Genomic DNA, 17,270 nt, shown 5'->3' on the forward strand with positions numbered 1-17,270 from the left:
ACAATGAAGGCAAATGGGATCCTGGGCTGCATCCATAGAGACATTGATCATCCCACATAGCTGTGTCTAGCTATGGTCCCCAAATTCAACAGAGATGCAGGGAGAGTGGAGAGCACCTAAAGGAATTATGAGAGCCCACCCTGTGAGAAAAGACAGAAGGGGTTTGGTCTCTTCTCCATGGGGAAGAGAAGGCTCACATTTTTCCAGTACTCAGGAAGGAGGAGGGAGGCTGTCCCAGTACCTGGGTTGGTACCACTCTGGAGAGGACAAATTATATAAGGTGCCTTGAGAGAGGTTTCATTTTAATACAAGAAAGAAATACTTTACTAAGGCATGTGGTCAAGTCCCTCCCCTTACTAGTAGTTTTCAAGACGTAATTGGACAGGATGCTGGATAATCTTATCTAGGCCTCTTTCCCTGAAAAAAATGGACTAGATGATCTTTCAGGGGTTCTTCCAACCTGGGTTGGTCTATGATTCTGTCGTTCTATATTGAACATTCAACTGTGCTTATGAGTTAAGATGAAAGATAATGGTCTGTACTTTGCCACCTTCATCTTAGTCTTGACACCTTGTAGGACTAGGCTCTTGATTGACCTCAGCATAGCCCAATAGGGACAGATGTTTTCTGTGATGGGCATCTCCTCAGTGCTGTGCACATAAACCAGTGCACATCTGCTCAGTCTCTGCTGCCCCTGGCCTTGGTGCACTGGACCTGAGGGGACTGCTAGTCTGCAGTTCTGCCAGGGTCCCAGCACAAGCTCTACGCAGAGCTGAACATGGCTTTCATAAATGAGATAGATTTAATGATGAAACTCTAGACCTAAAGCAGTCAAGTGACAAGTTTAAACTACCATACATTCAAATCCCACATTATCAAAAAAGTAGATTCACTGCATTAGCCTATTTATCCCAGTGATTACTGGTACTTAGAAGTGAATTGAATGCAAGGTCTCTAATAACAAGAAAGATGCCTGAATATGTAATTGTGAATTCCAGTCTGTAACTTTAAATTAGAAGTAGTGCTTCAAAGTTGTTATTTTATTGTTCCTGTACTACACTAAGTACAGCATTTTAAAATGTGACCACATTTTCAGTAGTAAATTACTTACTTTGAATAAGCTGTATGTTCATGAGGCTGTAGGTTTACATTCATTATTTTAGGATAAACAAAGCCCTTATTCTCCAAGCAGGCTATCTGGCATTATGTCTGAGGCCATTTAATTTTTGCACTTTTAATTTTCTTTTTTTCATGGAACTGCTTGCTCTTTCAGTAAAGGTGGTGTTTACCACCACATCTGTTTCCTGTTGTAGCCTATATGCTCAGTGTGATTTGCAGTATTCAGAATGGCCTCAGAATGTGAAACTCACACCACATTGTGATTAAAAGCACCATAAACCTCTGGAGACACTGCCTTGTTGCAGCTGAAGGTGGGTTTATTGTGTGTGGGATTCTGTGGGGCTTCGCTGTGAGGAGCTGATCCATGTGGAGCTGGGGAAGGGGAAAGAGTCCAGAAAGGATTATAGCCTGGGATATGGTTGTTTTCTGAGTTTGAGTATATGAAAAGATGATGCTGAAATCCCTTTAAAGTATTTGTTAAGTGATTGTTCCTTTTTGCTTTATTCTTCTTGTATGTATCGCCTCTACATCCCTTGCCACTTCCCTTTTGCCTTACACCAGACTGTATGATTCTGTAGCCAATGGATGTAATTCTATTGAAATCACCTAATGTGCAGCCAAAGTCGGTGCAGACAACATGGTGCCATGGAAATATAAACATATATATATATATGTGTGTGTGTGTGTCTGTGTGTGTGTGTATGTGTGTGTATATATATGTGGTGGTAGTGGGCAAATGTTTATATTAGGCAACATGGTACAGATGTGCTCAGGTAAAATTGCAGTGGGAGCAGAGTGGCAGGTATATGTAAATACCTTCAGAAAGGGGCGTGTTTTGTCTAGGAGGTGTAAAGCTATCTTTCCAAATAGCCTTTATTTGTCAAACCAAAAATTAATTTAAAGCAGTGTCATGGTTTGACACTGGCACAATGCCAGGACACCCCCTTCTCTTTGCCTGACTCTTTTCAGTATAGGGGGAGCTTATTTGAACAGCTCTTAAAGTTTGCTGAAAAAAATTCAGCTTGCACCACACACCTTCCAACTATTTTTTTTTTTTGCCAGTAGTTAAATTCTCTTAAATAGAGAATTTTCTTTCTTTTATAAATACAAGGCAAAAAATGCAATTTTAAAAAATGATACTTTGTGACGGTGGTGTTTTATTGCTTATTACTGTGTGGTTTTAGTTGTTCACTTTTCCACATTCTTCCATTCTGTGTATCTTCTTGGTCTGCTCAGCAAGCACTAATTGTCATGTATTAATTAGTTGCAAATGGCTTATCTCTGTAGTTTAAGGGGGAGGGGGAAAACAAGTCACCACATTCAAGTTATCTGTTTTTGAGATACACATGCATTAGTGCATTTGTAGAAGCATGCTGTATATTCTGCTGGACTCAAGGGTTTTGGTAAGCTAGTTCCATTAAGTAATTATGACCTTTCTTCAAAAGTAAATACAGAGCTTATTCCTACAATCCAGCAAATATGCAGTGTCCCTTTAGGGAAATGTGCACAAAAAGATTCAGTTCCTGTTTTAATATACTGAGAGTAAGTGCCAAAATGTTGGGAAGTTTGACAAGGTATAGTTTTAAGGAGAAATTGAATAATTGTGAAAGTTATGGCATTTTTTCCACATGTAAAGGGAATTTATAAATATTTTATTGCACTGTGTCCTGGGAAAGGTGTGTGTTTCAGTTCCATTTCTCTATTCCTTTCTTCTCATATGTGCCTGGGTAGGAGTTGCTCCAAACTAGCATTTCTTGTGATCTGGGATTCTGGCCTCCAGCTATCATCACTCTAGTCTGAGGTACTAAACCAGTTGATCCTGAAAGTTGTCATTGCATAAGTCTTTGGGTTTGAGCCATGAGAAGGACAGGAAGCCATACAGATTTGTTTGTGGTTATCTCAATTCCATAAGTGAGAGAGATTTGAAAACTGTGGTTTAATAAACCACCCCTTTTCCAGTCATTTACTTAGAACATGCTTGGGTGGTGGGAAGGATGTTTTAATGTTTCAGGTATTAGTATGCTACCTTGGATTTTATGAATCACATTGCTTCTGAAAGTTTTTATATAAAGGCTTGTTGGATTTTTTCCTGGTTTTGGTAGAGTGGTATATATACTATAAACTTAAGCTATGGCCTTGAAACAAGTAGAAATATTTCAGAGGGATTTTTCCTGAAAAATTGCAGCGCTGAACCAATTTTAAGCTTGTCTTAAAACATGGCACTCTATTCCTGTCAGTATGGTACATTTTATAATAATATTTGACATTCATAAGGCACTCGATCACTTGAACATGCATACATATGTTTAATTAATCCTTTCAGTGCATCACTAAGGAAGTGAGGTATTACTCCTTTTTAGCAGTAGAGAAAAATGACACAGTAAATTCAAGTGTCTTGGTCAAAGGCATGTAATTATTTACAGACTACAGCTGTTCCTTGTAGTAAAAAAAAAATACTGTACTTAATTTTGAAGAATGTAAAACTAATTTCTTATTCAGACAGGGGAATAGAAATATACTCTGTAGATCTTCGCTGTGTGCCTCCCAGTATTTGTGTGGGGTCTCCTCTTAATGCTCTTTGTAATATGGACTAAGCTCACTTGGGAGGGACTGTGGACTAGAAGATTCTGAGCCAGAACTCTTTGGCCATTATAAATTTGTCTTCATTTGCGTAAAACACAGTGATTCCTCTTTAAAACTAAACCAAAACTCATGTCAGAAATGAGAGAGTTATAATAGGAGTAACTATTATTCCATAATAATAGTTCCTAAAGCAAAGGTAACGAGTGTTGTGTCATAATTCCATATTACGATATGGTTATGAGACTAACCTTCTAAGTTAATCTTTTAGACTAAGTACCTGTTAATAAAGAGTCTCTTCTTTTTTATTAGGGCACTGTGTAACATTGATAGCATTATAATGCATAGGAGATTATTTTTTAATTTGAAGTTGAGCATGGAGCAGCTAGTTTGTTAATCTGCCAAATAGTGGCAGGTTTGTTCTATATATCTGAAAAGTTTGTCTATATTCATAGGTCATGAATGCTGATGGAACTGGTAGGAGAGTCCTGGTGGAGGACAAGCTGCCTCATATATTTGGATTCACTCTACTGGGAGACTACATTTACTGGACAGACTGGCAAAGGCGCAGCATTGAGCGTGTGCACAAGTGCACGGCAGAGAGAGAGATCATCATCGATCAGCTACCCGATCTAATGGGCCTGAAAGCCACCAACGTCCACCAGATCATTGGTGAGTGGTCTGCTAATCAGCCAAGGGAGAATGTGATAGAAAATGTCAGCAGTGCTGTACTGCAGAGTTTTAGAAATGGGCAGAATTCAGTCCTATGGAATGATGACTGCAGGCTGCAGCTTGATAGGGTGGGTTAGGTCTTCTGTGAGGAGCTTCCAAGTTCTGTAGCTTGGAAGAATATCAAGCTGAACATGTACTCCCAGTATGCAACAGCTAAGAATGAGTCAGTTTTAGTAGTAGTTTTTACATTAATATTAGAAAATTATCTTTTAAAATACCTAGAAGTACTTCCTGACCTGTAGCGTTTGTGGTGTAAAAAAGCAGCATCTAGCTTTAAATTGCCCATCCTAAGCTATCCAAACAATGGATACAGCAGTATAATTGTAGCATCGCAGAACTCATCACAGTACTTGAGTATCCTGCTATGTGGATAAGGCTTGCAGCTTCTCACTGTTGTGGCTGGATTCTACTGCAGGAAACAAGTGAAATGTAGTTGATATGTATCTTTGCGTGGCTGATGCCCCAAGGTGCGCATGTTTTGAATGCAGCCCTTTTTCCAACTGTTTGGCCAATTGAACTTCTTAGTGCCAAGCCTCTCTTAGTTCAATTTCCAGCATGTGCAGGTACGTAAGTAAGTACTGACAAGTGCAGGTACGTAAGTAAGTACTGACAAGTGCAGGTATGTAAGTGAGTACTGACAAGAGCTGCTTCGCATGCATCCTGGAGAGACCATTGAATGGATGTGAAAATACTTCTGCAAGTTTTTTACCTGCAGGAATGCAAGGGGGTATGTAGCTGGACCAGTGTACTGTAAAAGACAGCAGAACATACACTTACCATGCATTCACTGCTTGTGCTGTGAATTGGGATCATCAGTAGCTGTTGAGCGCAGATCCCTTTCCCTAGTGCTGGGTTTTTTTCTTGGCGTAAGGAAAACAAACACTGGCTTTCCAGCCAAGGAGAGTGAGGTCTGTCTAAAGGATTACAGAAAATGAATGAAAAGTAATTTGATCAGAGAACACAAGGAGAAAAACTGCATGTTAGCTTGGAGGACTCATAGTGTGGCTGATGCACGTGAGGACTAGCTTCACCTTTCACCTGCAGTCAGTTTGCAATGGTTGCTTTTCCTCTCGTTGTCTGCTTAGGTACAAACCCCTGTGCAGAAGACAACGGTGGCTGCAGCCACCTGTGTCTGTACCGACCGCAAGGCCTTCGCTGTGCCTGCCCCATCGGCCTGGAGCTCATCAGCGACATGAAGACCTGCATCGTGCCAGAAGCTTTCCTGCTCTTTTCCAGGAGAGCAGACATCAGGCGCATCTCCCTAGAAACCAATAATAACAACGTTGCTATTCCACTCACTGGGGTCAAAGAAGCTTCTGCTCTGGATTTTGATGTGACAGACAATCGCATTTACTGGACTGACATTTCACTGAAGGTAGAAATTTAGTCCATGTTGGCTATTAAGCTACTACATGCTCCTTGAGATCTTTAAGAGCAGGTTGATTAATGGGGTTTACAAAATTCAAGGGATATGTAAAAGAGTTTCATTTTCAATTAGATTTTCTGCAACTGACTTGAGACATATGCTAACAATAACTTATGGACTTTTGCAATTGGAGAATCATAGTAGTTGAAAACAGAGTTTAAATGAGTCTGCAAAGTGGTGACTCTGCTGAGCTCCCTAAGCATGATATTCTTTTGAGCTGCGTAAATGATACACATGAAGACTGATCTGTAAACTGCCCTGCTGTGTGCTGTCACAAACTGGCATAATTAGCAGATTGTGTTCAAACTGGGAGGTAAACCAAAACCAGGGACTTTTTAACTTCTGATTAGTTGTGAGTATAAGAAGTGTGTGCAGATAGCAGCAATATTGAGGACATGGAAAGGTAGCCCATGTTTGCCAAAATAATTCTGTACTATTCTAGCATTTTCAGGCTTATCAGGGAATGCCTGAACTCTAATATGTTATTAAGATGGAATTCTGGCTGTATCTGCTACCACAGGCTGATCCTGATGGCAGAGTTTAAAAAAGACTTTTGAATAAAAGTCCAAGAAGAGATTGTGCTTAGTGAAATTAAATTTAGCCATCAGTACTGAAGCTACTGAGCTCATCGGTCGTTCGGTTGTGTTCTTCTAGTTGCTGTTCTGTCATGCACTTTTTTAAATTGGCTGCTTTAAATAGTGTTCCGTGCTATAACATTGATGCTTTTGTATAGTCCTGGGAGAGCTAAAATATTTCCCCCTCAAAGCTGGCACTGAGTTATTAAGGTCACTTGGTCATGTAGATGCTTCATTCAACCAGACATTTATTTCCCCAGTGAAATGCTATTGTAGTTGACACAGAATACATTCACGGAGCGGAATAAATCATTACTTCTGAATAGCAGCATTGTTTGCTGTGCAAATAACTAGCATATTGTAAGATCCTCGTTCCTTGAAATGTCTAAAATCTGAAAGTGTTTAAAATTCAACAAAGAAAACAAGCAGCCCAGTGACAGGCTGATAAGTTTTCTAATTTGCCTGTGTATTTTTGTATCCCTGCAGACGATCAGCAGAGCATTTATGAATGGCAGTGCACTAGAACATGTTGTGGAGTTCGGCTTGGATTATCCTGAGGGCATGGCTGTGGACTGGCTGGGGAAGAACTTGTACTGGGCTGACACTGGCACAAACCGGATCGAGGTGTCCAAGCTGGATGGCCAGCACCGCCAGGTGCTTGTGTGGAAAGACCTCGACAGTCCCCGGGCACTGGCACTCGACCCTGCTGAGGGGTAACTTGCTGATTTAATTCTGTGTTTATGAACAGTGAAAAACAACATTGTAATGCTTCCTCTAGGGCATGATAGTTAAACACTGCCTGTAAACCCTGAGAGAACTGAGCTGGGGAATACAACCTGTTAATTTAGAGAAATTAAGACACTCTTAATGTCCTGAATAATCATTTAAAAAAAAAAATTACCCTAGAGAGCAGCTCATTAGAAAGGGATTTATATTTAGTTTTATAATTAACCACAGAATCAAAGTAGTTTTAGGTTTATATAATTCATTATTTAGAAAAGGACTATAGCTTTGAAAGGAATATATTTATTATTTTAGAAATTAGGATTCATTTTATCATAAGTTAGGGTCCAATAAAGGTATTAAATTATTTACTTTGAGGATGGGAGAGCAAAGTTTATATCTGAGCATAAGGAAGGTATTTATTTCTTCAGATAAGGAAACCTTTTAGTTTGTACAGAAAAGGGAAGAAGGACAGAGAAGGAGGGGAAACAATTATATTCACCTATGCCCCAAATGAAAGATTTTCTGAGAAGATACTTCTCAGTTGGATTGAAGTGTAATAGCAAAAGTAGGGCAATAAACAGGGAGAGGGAGGAAGGAATGGGGCAAATCAAGCTAACTATTCAGCTTCTGAAATAGCTCTTCTACCCTGAAACACTCACTTGACAATAACTAATTACTGCAAAAACTTTTTGAGTTTATACCAATATTGCATTTTTTCCAAATGAATGAGCTTCATTTACAAGGCTTATGACGTTAACACAGTTCTCAGTCACACTGTGAGAGCTACAGCAATGCAGAGAAGTTGAAACACATTCCTTCTGCTTTATTTCAACAAGGTGGTGGCAATGGTCACCTCCAGTGGGATCCTAGATTGGATTCAGCCCTGATGTGCCAGAGGTTGCCTGGATGAGAATTCAACATCAGATTCTTAGATCCAGTTACTCATTTGTAACAAAAAGCTGCTATGGATGATTCTGGTTTTACACTGGATGTAGGTTTTTCCCAAGGATTATCATCATTCAGTGCTTTGTCTCTTCACTACAGATCAGAAAAAAAATTACTTGGGTCAGAATGCCTGTTTTTCCTTACAGCAATAGTATAGCTGTGTGCTTATATATGTATGCATACTTATATCAATATGCATACTGTATAGTTGTACTTTAAATGGAAGTTTTCAAGACATTGCTGCCATGGGGCAATTCTAACACTTGGCACTGTGCTGTGTCCAACTTGCAAAATGTATACACAAAGTACTTGCAAAATTTTTAAGAGAAATTTGCAAGTATTCCTGGTGTCTAATGAATTTCTACCTGCTGATCATCAGTTTCTGAAGCAACCTTTCCTATTGTGCAGTTGGTTGGAACTGAAAGACTTTCAGGGGGGTTGTTACTAGAGTTATTAAAGCCCCAAAGGTGTAAATATTGGATATCTGCCTCTCACTTTTATTTTGGAATGGTATCAGCTTCATATTTTGGAAGTTACTAACTACCCATCAAATATATAATTTATAAATATACATCCTACTCTATTGTGCAGTGCCTAAAGAAAATGTAAACATGTGCAAGTCTGTCCTTCTTCCAAATGAGGCATAAGCTGGCATGTGAGTGTATAATAATTGTATTTTTGCTCCAGTGGAAATGCCATACAGTTTTGTGTGTCTTGGCTGAGATGTAAGACACTCGTGTACATGGCTGGTTGACTTAGTTGTGTGAACATGAGTAGTAGCACCTATTAACAAAAGTACCCTGCAGATCTACCTTTTTGTGTTCGTTCATTTGAGAGACAACTGACTAGAAACAGAAGTGCTCTGGAAACACACCCTGCTAAATAATCAAGTGTAAATGAAGGTGCCTGACTGCCAGCCTGTGCCTCTTAAATGACATACATGGATTAGTACTAGCAAAGTGCTGTCACACAGAACTTGCTGGTGAAAATCCAGGTCCAAGTGGGAAAAAATAATGGTGGAAGCATTTTGAGGAAACTTGACTCTTCACTACAAGAGTCTTGCCTCTACTTTGGGGGAAAAAAAACCCAATCTAATTTAGCACAATGAGTCTTAATAAATGCTTGAATTTACAGCTCTTCTTTTTCTCTTATGATTTCTAAGGATTATTGTTTTGATTTTCCTCTTGAGTTCTCTTGGATTGAATGCAATTACTTTTCTTTCTTCTGAATCTTTAATCAGGTTCATGTACTGGACTGAGTGGGGTGGCAAGCCAAAGATTGACAGAGCTGCTATGGATGGCAGTGAGAGGACCACATTGGTCCCAAATGTGGGACGTGCTAACGGCCTGACCATTGACTATGCCAAGAGGCGCCTGTACTGGACCGACCTGGACACCAACCTGATAGAGTCCTCCAGCATGTTAGGTGAGCCCCAGAGCCCTAGGCAGCATCCTGAGGGTAATGCTGCTTTTTGCAGCTCCCTCATGGCAAATTGTGGCTTAAATAATGCAAAGATACACATGATAAGACAAAAATAAAATTTCCCAACCTCACATGCCTTTAATGTTTGCTTCTATAATTCATGTTCATGTAAAACTGTGGTTAGCATGGCCTCGATTTTCTTGTAAGTGATTGGGTTGCTCAGAAAGTCAAAATTATACAAGGTATACATATTTCCAGTTATATGTAGGAAAAATATGTCATCTTGCAGTCTTTTGGAGAGTTTTACTTTGCTATTCTCAAGAGCACTAGAAAATACATAACAAAGGTAGAAAGTCAACAAGAAGATAACATCTTACTCAAAATGTAATTTAATGCAATTTGGTTTTACATCTTTGTTAGTATCCTCAGGCATTTTATCACCCTGTATTCTGCATGTTAAGGACCTTTTCCTGGCTAGTGTTTATCAGCAGGAGAGTCCTTTTGTGCTGGGGTCTGTGATGATTTTATAAATTGGTAATTGCAGCTAAATAGAGGTAGAATATTTTATTCTTTCACTGTTCCAGACTACTGTGTGGAAGACCTAGCCCCTCTTAGATTTCCACCTTGTTTTAACTTCTCAGCACTCACAGGAGAGAACTGCCTTGTTGTATACTAAGTTATTCAGATTGGCATTAACAATAGCCAATATTTAAGCATTAATAATTAGCCAGTATTTAATGCTAAAGGAATTAGTCTGCTTTACACAGTATGCTTGCAGTAGTGGAACAAAGCTAGAAAAGTATCAAAACAAGAAAATGCAATATGGGAATTATGTGTGATAGAAAAACTTTTCTTCAGCTTCTCATATATTTTGGTGTGCAGGTGGAGGCCTGCTCCATGTTTCCCTCTGAAATGTGGGACTGGAAACAGCATTAGAGCTTCTTTTTCTCTGTGCCTGTGGCTTGTGACAGCACAGATGCCTGTGGGGCTGTGTATCCTTGACTTCTGTGTGCAAAGAGGCAATGACTTCGTGCTTCATAATCTGTTCATTTTGTGTGACTACACAGCAGGAGGTACCATGGTAATGAAGTGGTTGATAAAACAGAGTTGAAATAATTTCCCCCTGCCACGTCCTGTTTCTTAAGATCTCTTAACATTTCCATGGTATACACAATTAGCTGTTCCCTGTCCTGGCTTTCTGGCTGCTCTAGAATGTTGTGACATTCCAGAGACAAGTTATTTTAGCCTTGTACATTTAATTTTTCTCATAATGCAATGCAGTATTTCATTAAACTCAACAATTTTCTTTTTATAAGCAGTGGGGAAAGTGTGGTGAAGAGATGCTCAACTGGAAATACAGTGAGGATCCTGCATTAGATTGAGAAGCATTCTATCAGTTTTGGGAAGGAAGGAAAGGACAGAATCTTTCTGAGAATCCTGATAATTTTTGAAATTGAAATTTTTTCTTCAGTAAACTACATTTTTTTCCGTGAATGGCAAGCAGGATTAGCACATTTCTGTGATAGTCTCTGAGATTCCTTTTGACTACTGTACATTACTTTGTAATTTACTGTTGTAATGAGGAAAGAGTAACTTTAAAGTAATTGCGTGGTAACCTTTCTGGGCAGGGGACATGTCCAACAGTATATTGCTTGTGCCCATGTCACTCGACTTTTTCTCTCTCTTCTTTTTGGACACAGGCCTTGACCGTGAGATCATAGCTGATGATTTGCCTCACCCCTTTGGCCTGACCCAGTACCAGGATTACATTTATTGGACAGACTGGAGCCGGCGCAGCATCGAACGAGCCAACAAGACCAGTGGCCAGAACCGAACCATCATCCAGGCCCACCTGGATTACGTTATGGACATCCTGGTCTTCCACTCCTCCCGGCAGGCAGGCTGGAACGAGTGTGCCTCCAGCAATGGGCACTGCTCTCACCTGTGCCTGGCAGTCCCCGTGGGAGGGTTTGTCTGTGGCTGCCCAGCTCACTATTCCTTGAACTCTGACAACAGAACCTGCAGTGGTAAGCCATAAGGAATGAACAGGAAATACAGAAGCAGATGTGTTTAGTAACCCATGCCAGCATTGTACTTGGAGGAAAGAAGAGTTTTGCAGTTTTCCAGTAGTAATATCTTACTGAATTTTAAGACAACATAGGATGTTGAAAGAAAAAAAAAAAAAAAAAAAGAAAATAATCTTGCAACATACCAGTATCCTTAATAAGAATGGCTGTTAGTGAACTTTTCCAGTGGCTTAGCTACATATGTGTAAACACGAAAGCTAAACATGTATTGGTTCTGTGTCTCTGTCAGACCCTCTTCAAGTGCTTACTTGCTTGTTTATTTATCTGCTTATGTATTCCTAGTCTTGCCTGGCATAAAGGATATGTGATACTTTAGTCTGGATTCTAGACTTTGTGCAGCTTTTATGGGGTCAGGATTTCATTCTGTAGTAGCTGTGTTTGCTGGCTGATGAGATGCTGAGGTGAGCCACTCTCAGACCTCTACAAGTGTTTTTCCTCAGTGAGAATGGGTTGGGCTCCATGGCTTCCCCAGCAGTCTTGTTCCTGATCTCAGTGCAGCCAAGCCCCTTTTTCTTTATTGTTGTGCAGAATACAAACTGCAAGGCCCCTCAGGCTGTGTGTAATTAGTTTCTAACCAAATAATTTATCCATCTCTCAATAACTGGCTGCAGTGAAACTCTCATAATTTTGGCAGCAACTTTGGATGGCTGATTTCCACTGGTGTCATTCACATTAGTCAGTGGGGGAAGAGATTCGTGGTACAGAGAGACAGATTGTATCTCACCCACATTATGCATGAGCAGAGACATCCAACTTTGTCTTAAAGCCGAAAGCTGGGCAGATTGTTGCAGAAATGCCACCTAATGGCATTTTTTGAAAACCATACTTTTCAAAAAACTGTGCTTTTCTACTCCCCTTGTGTTCTGTACTTCTACTCTCATTTTTTTATTACAATGGCCCCTTGCATGACAGCTGGATTCTTGCACCCTGGTACTTTCATGTGTTCATGCAAGTAAGAGGCACAGCTGGCATCTCTCTGCTAGTGACTGTGATCTTCTAGGTGGAGGAATTTGGCTTCCAGTGGAGAAGAAGTAGCAGAATGACCAAAGGTCATGTTTTTCTTGTGAAAATGCTCCTTGAAGCAGAGCAAGGAGCAAAATATAGGAAATACATTGCGAGCAAATAGAACCATTTCCCCATGGTACAGTTGAGGGCCCTTTGTGTGGTATCAGTTTTCCTCTGCAATATTCAAACCTGGGAAATTTCCAGCTTCTCATTTGTAGCTAATTGGAGATTTAGGCCTCTCTGCTTATAATTTAATTCCTTTTTTTGGACACTATAATTGGAGCATGAATTGTTTTAACTTTCTTTTGCCTGTATTACTTGCTTATGTACTTCCTGAACATTATTAGTCCAGGCCCTGTCTAGAGGTCCTCCCTTCCAGAATACCCTGCTCATGCATGCATAGGTTCTTTTAATTATACTCTGGTGAGATCTCTTCAGACCTACCACATGTCATGAAGTTGGAAGGCAGGGTTACACAGGAGACATACTCGATGCACTCCATTTGCCTGCTTCCAAAAATACAGTTAAAATATGTGACTATTGGGAGGGAAAATGATGAAAACTGGAAAGGGATTTCTGAAATTGGTACTGTTTCAGAAATGTGGAGTCTCAAGGGGAAAAATTCTGCTGTTGCTTTTTATAATGAGCCATAAATTCAAAGCTGTAAGCCAGGCAGTCTTAGAAAGTAAGAGGGTATCTTTGGAGAAGAGTAGAAATAATTTTAGGTGTTTACATGTTTACCTGCATTGTTTTACCTTAAGTTTTTTCCTCTTCCATTTCTATCATAATTTCTTGGTAAGAATTCTGATGTTTCTGAATCCATTATTTTGCTGCACCCATTTATATAAACTTGTCTTTGCTTTATTTTTTTTTTTTGTGCTTTGTTACACAGTTTAGTGCTAAGTAGAAGGCTGCTTAAATTATTCAGAAAGTGCTTGGAGGGAAAATACAGGTTTTCCAGAAAGCAAAAATACTTTGCAATTAGGCCTGATTGTTATAGGATGTTCAGAGAGAGTGTTGATTTACAAGGAAACTCCTCCCTACCTTTTTTTTTTTTCCCAGCACTCAGAATAGCTGTTCAAAGTGTATATTAAAATAACAAAGCAAGGTGATGATGTTCTCTAGGAGACTTTTGCTTCCTCCCCTTTCCCAGGTGCTGCCTTACCTGTTTTACAGGCTGGTAAATGAATGCAGTGTCCCACTGCTAATCTCTCTACAGATTTGGGCTGTAGAGAATTGATTGTACAAGCTTCAGGGAGGCTTTAAGCTGCATTTCTGGCAATTTGCTCTTATACCATCTTGCACAGCAGTACCTTCAGGTAGAGCATTATTGAAAAGAACCCTCTGAAAAAGGAAAATGCTTTCACTTCTTCTCTGATTTCTGACCCAGTTATGTAATTTTTCTCAATGATGTATTAAATGCTTTGTGCACTTACTGTGAACTACAGCTGATAAACTACAGCTGCATAGGGTGTTGAAATCTTTGATGGTATTTCTAATTACAAAGAATAAACATTTGTCCAGGAAATTTTTGCAGGGCAGAATATCAAATTCTTTTTCTCATTATAAGTTATCACTCCCAGATAACCACCTAGAAAAGATACATAGCTTTGAGAAGAGCAAATGCATTTTTCTCCAAAAACACAGCCTCACACACAGTTAAGAAACTTTCCTGTAAATTAGTTGTTTCATTCCAATACGGGTAGAAAAAGGATTTGTGTGAACAGGACTGAACCACTGTCAATCTCTTTTCCCTGAAACATGTAAAGAAGGAACCAGTGCTGGCTTTTTCTCACCTTCCTCTGCAAGTAGAAGTGCACCTAGCAAAGGGTTCAACTTCAATATAGTGGAGCTGTATTTCCCTGAAACCCCTTTAGAAAGAAAATGGACAGTTCTTCGAGAGGCACAATTGACCATTCTTCTTTGAGATGCAGAGGTCTTTGCATTCACTAGTCCTGCCACTTAAAAAATCTGATCTTTGCCTATCATATTCACATACAGACATTTATAGTAAAAAGAGTTAATTTGAAAGGCTTTTCATACTCATCAGAGGTTGGGATTGTTATGTTTTGATTTTTTGGTTTTGGCAAAGGAAGAGGGAAAAGGGGAACGAAATAAATGTCTGGTTATGGATTGTAGTTGTCATTCTTAAACATAAAAATGCCCAGTTTTATTGCCATGTGTAACCCTTTCAACCCCTTTTCTTTTTTTAACCCATCCAGCTCCTACCACCTTTCTGTTGTTCAGTCAGAAGAACGCGATTAATCGCATGGTGATAGATGAGCAACAGAGCCCAGATATCATACTCCCCATCCACAGCCTCCGCAATGTCCGAGCCATTGATTACGATCCCCTGGATAAGCAGCTCTACTGGATTGACTCTCGGCAGAACATCATCCGGAAGGCACAGGAAGATGGCAGCCAGGTATCCTGAGGGGGTGGAATTGCTGAATGTTTGGCATGCCTGTGCCAAACAATAACTGTTTGTATGAGGATAATTTAGATGCACAGACTTTCCCATAGGTTACTGTCCCTTGGTAAAACGACTGTAATCTGGAGTTTTCTGGAATCCTCAGTCAGTAAATCTGGCAGGTGCAGCAATAAATAAAGCATGGAAAACCAAGGCCAACTTGAGCATACTGTTGTTCCCAGCATAATTATTTGCTCAACACTGTCTTTTGTCTGGAAGCTGTTTGAAGACCATATTTGAGATATGAAACATGGAAGGGAAGGTTCTTGGGAGAAATCGGGGGTGTGATGAAGGTATGTAAGCAGAGTGCAGGGGTAGATCCTCTGAAATGAGGAGACTGGAACTGTGTGAGCACACTGGTGTGTCTGGAGCCTCCCAGGTTCTGGAGCAGATAGGAAGAGAGTTGTTGTAAATCACTGGGGCATAGAGTGACTAGACTGAACCTGTAAAAGATGTAGCAGGCTTGGGAAAATGTATTTGACTGGAGAATACAGAGAAAGTAGACTAGGGTAGAAGGCAAAAGTTAATAGACGCTTTGGTGGTGCAACCCTGACTGGAGGTCAGACACCCAGCCAAACCACCCTGTCAGTTCCCTCCTCAACTGGACAGGGGAGACAAGATACAGCAAAAGGTTCATGAGTTGGGATGAGGGATTACAGTCTGTTCATCACACTTTGTTCTGCCACTGTTTCCTCCTCATGGAGAAGAGTCTTTTCCCTTCTCCACTATGGGGTCACACCCACCAGAGATAGTCTTCCATGAACTTCTGCCACCAAAATGAGTCCTTCCTATGGGCTATGTTTGCTTCATGAACTGTTCCAGTGTGAGTTCTTCCCACAGGGTGCAGTCCCTCAGGAACAGGCCCTGGGTCCCTCACAGGGTCACACGTCTTACCAGGAAACCTGCTCCAGTGTGGGCTGTTCTCTCCGTGGGATTTCCCATAGAGTCACAGCCTCCTTTGGGCATCCCCCTGCTCCAGCAAGGGCTCTTCCAGGGACTGCAGTGGATCTCTGCACCCCCCGTGCCCTCCATTGGCTGCAGGGGCACAGGGGAATCCTGGAGCAGCTCTTGCCCCTCCTTCCTCACTGCCACTGGTGTCTGCAGGGCTGTTCCTCTCACAGTCTTATTCCATTCTTAAATAGGTTATCCCAGAGGTGTTGCCAACATCCCTGACTGGCCCAGCCTTGGCCGGTGATGGGACCATCCTGGATTCAGCGGCATTGGCTTTGCTGGGCATGGGGGAAGTTTCCAGCACCTTCTTAGAGAACCCAACCCTACAGTACTTCCCCAACCAAAACTTGGCCATACAAACACAATATGCAGGTTTAGTGATGTTAACTGTGACCAGTGACTGCTTATTCAATTTTGCATTTTAAAATAGATCTTTTCTTCCTGATTTTTTGAATGTGGGATGAGTGAGAGACTAAGATGAGGAATGCAACACAAGAGAGGTGCTATATTCAGTTGAATTTTAAGAGTGTGGTTTCTGGTGGTGAGTGTGGTAGTAGTTGTATCCTGCTGTATGCCCTTCAGCCTTAACTCTTAATTTAGAAATGCTTTTAATTTTGGAATATCTAAATAATACCCAAAACCACCATGTTTTTGCCAGCTTCAGCAAAATAAACAAATGGAAGACTTGCAGGAACACCATTTCATAGAGGTGACAAACCAAATAAAGTTAGGCAAGTTTTCTGGTGAAGTTTAATTTGGGATGAGAGGGTAGAGGTTGCCTACTTCATAACTGTGGCTTCCAAAATGTTTATGTAGGCCATGTTTACTGATTTATCAATCTTCTTCAAAAAGAAGAAAAAGGCATGCCAACTCCAGAAGTCTAGACCAGTAGAAGACGAGACCTTGAACTAGTAAGTGTTAGCTGGAAATGCTCTGAAGTCAATGTTGTACACTAGCTGATGTCCTTTCCATCTCTGACAGAGCTGCCTTCCATTTATTAACCACCCTCATGTCCTCCACCTGAGATGGCAGCAGTAGTGGAGAAGAATGAGGCCAGCATTTCAAGTGCTTTCTGGCCTCACTTTGCCTTCGTTTTTCTCTGCTCAGCTGCAGCTTTGGGAATTAGTGGTGGTACATTTCTCTTGTAGAGTGTTAAACATGCTGGGTTTGGGTCTATCCAAACTGAACTCTTGAGTTGTCAAAAAAGTAGAGGAAATATAGGAGCTGACTCT

The 17,270-nt window shown here is 40.5% G+C and overlaps 1 protein-coding gene across 5 annotated transcripts in view; it reads left to right on the forward strand.

Moving 5' to 3' along the window:
* LRP6 (LDL receptor related protein 6) overlaps nucleotides 1-17,270 on the forward strand; it is a 244,183-nt gene that overhangs the window by 73,199 nt on the left and 153,714 nt on the right. For all 5 annotated transcript variants that reach the window (XM_072923934.1, XM_072923935.1, XM_072923932.1 and 2 more), the window contains 6 exons: nucleotides 4,155-4,371; nucleotides 5,517-5,806; nucleotides 6,919-7,145; nucleotides 9,344-9,528; nucleotides 11,226-11,552; nucleotides 14,840-15,042. In XM_072923934.1, coding sequence (XP_072780035.1) covers nucleotides 4,155-4,371; nucleotides 5,517-5,806; nucleotides 6,919-7,145; nucleotides 9,344-9,528; nucleotides 11,226-11,552; nucleotides 14,840-15,042 — 1,449 coding nt within the window. The remainder of the gene's footprint in view (nucleotides 1-4,154; nucleotides 4,372-5,516; nucleotides 5,807-6,918; nucleotides 7,146-9,343; nucleotides 9,529-11,225; nucleotides 11,553-14,839; nucleotides 15,043-17,270) is intronic.

Source organism: Taeniopygia guttata, chromosome 1A (assembly GCF_048771995.1).
Source record: "Taeniopygia guttata chromosome 1A, bTaeGut7.mat, whole genome shotgun sequence".
Classification (NCBI taxonomy): Eukaryota; Metazoa; Chordata; class Aves; order Passeriformes; family Estrildidae; genus Taeniopygia; species Taeniopygia guttata.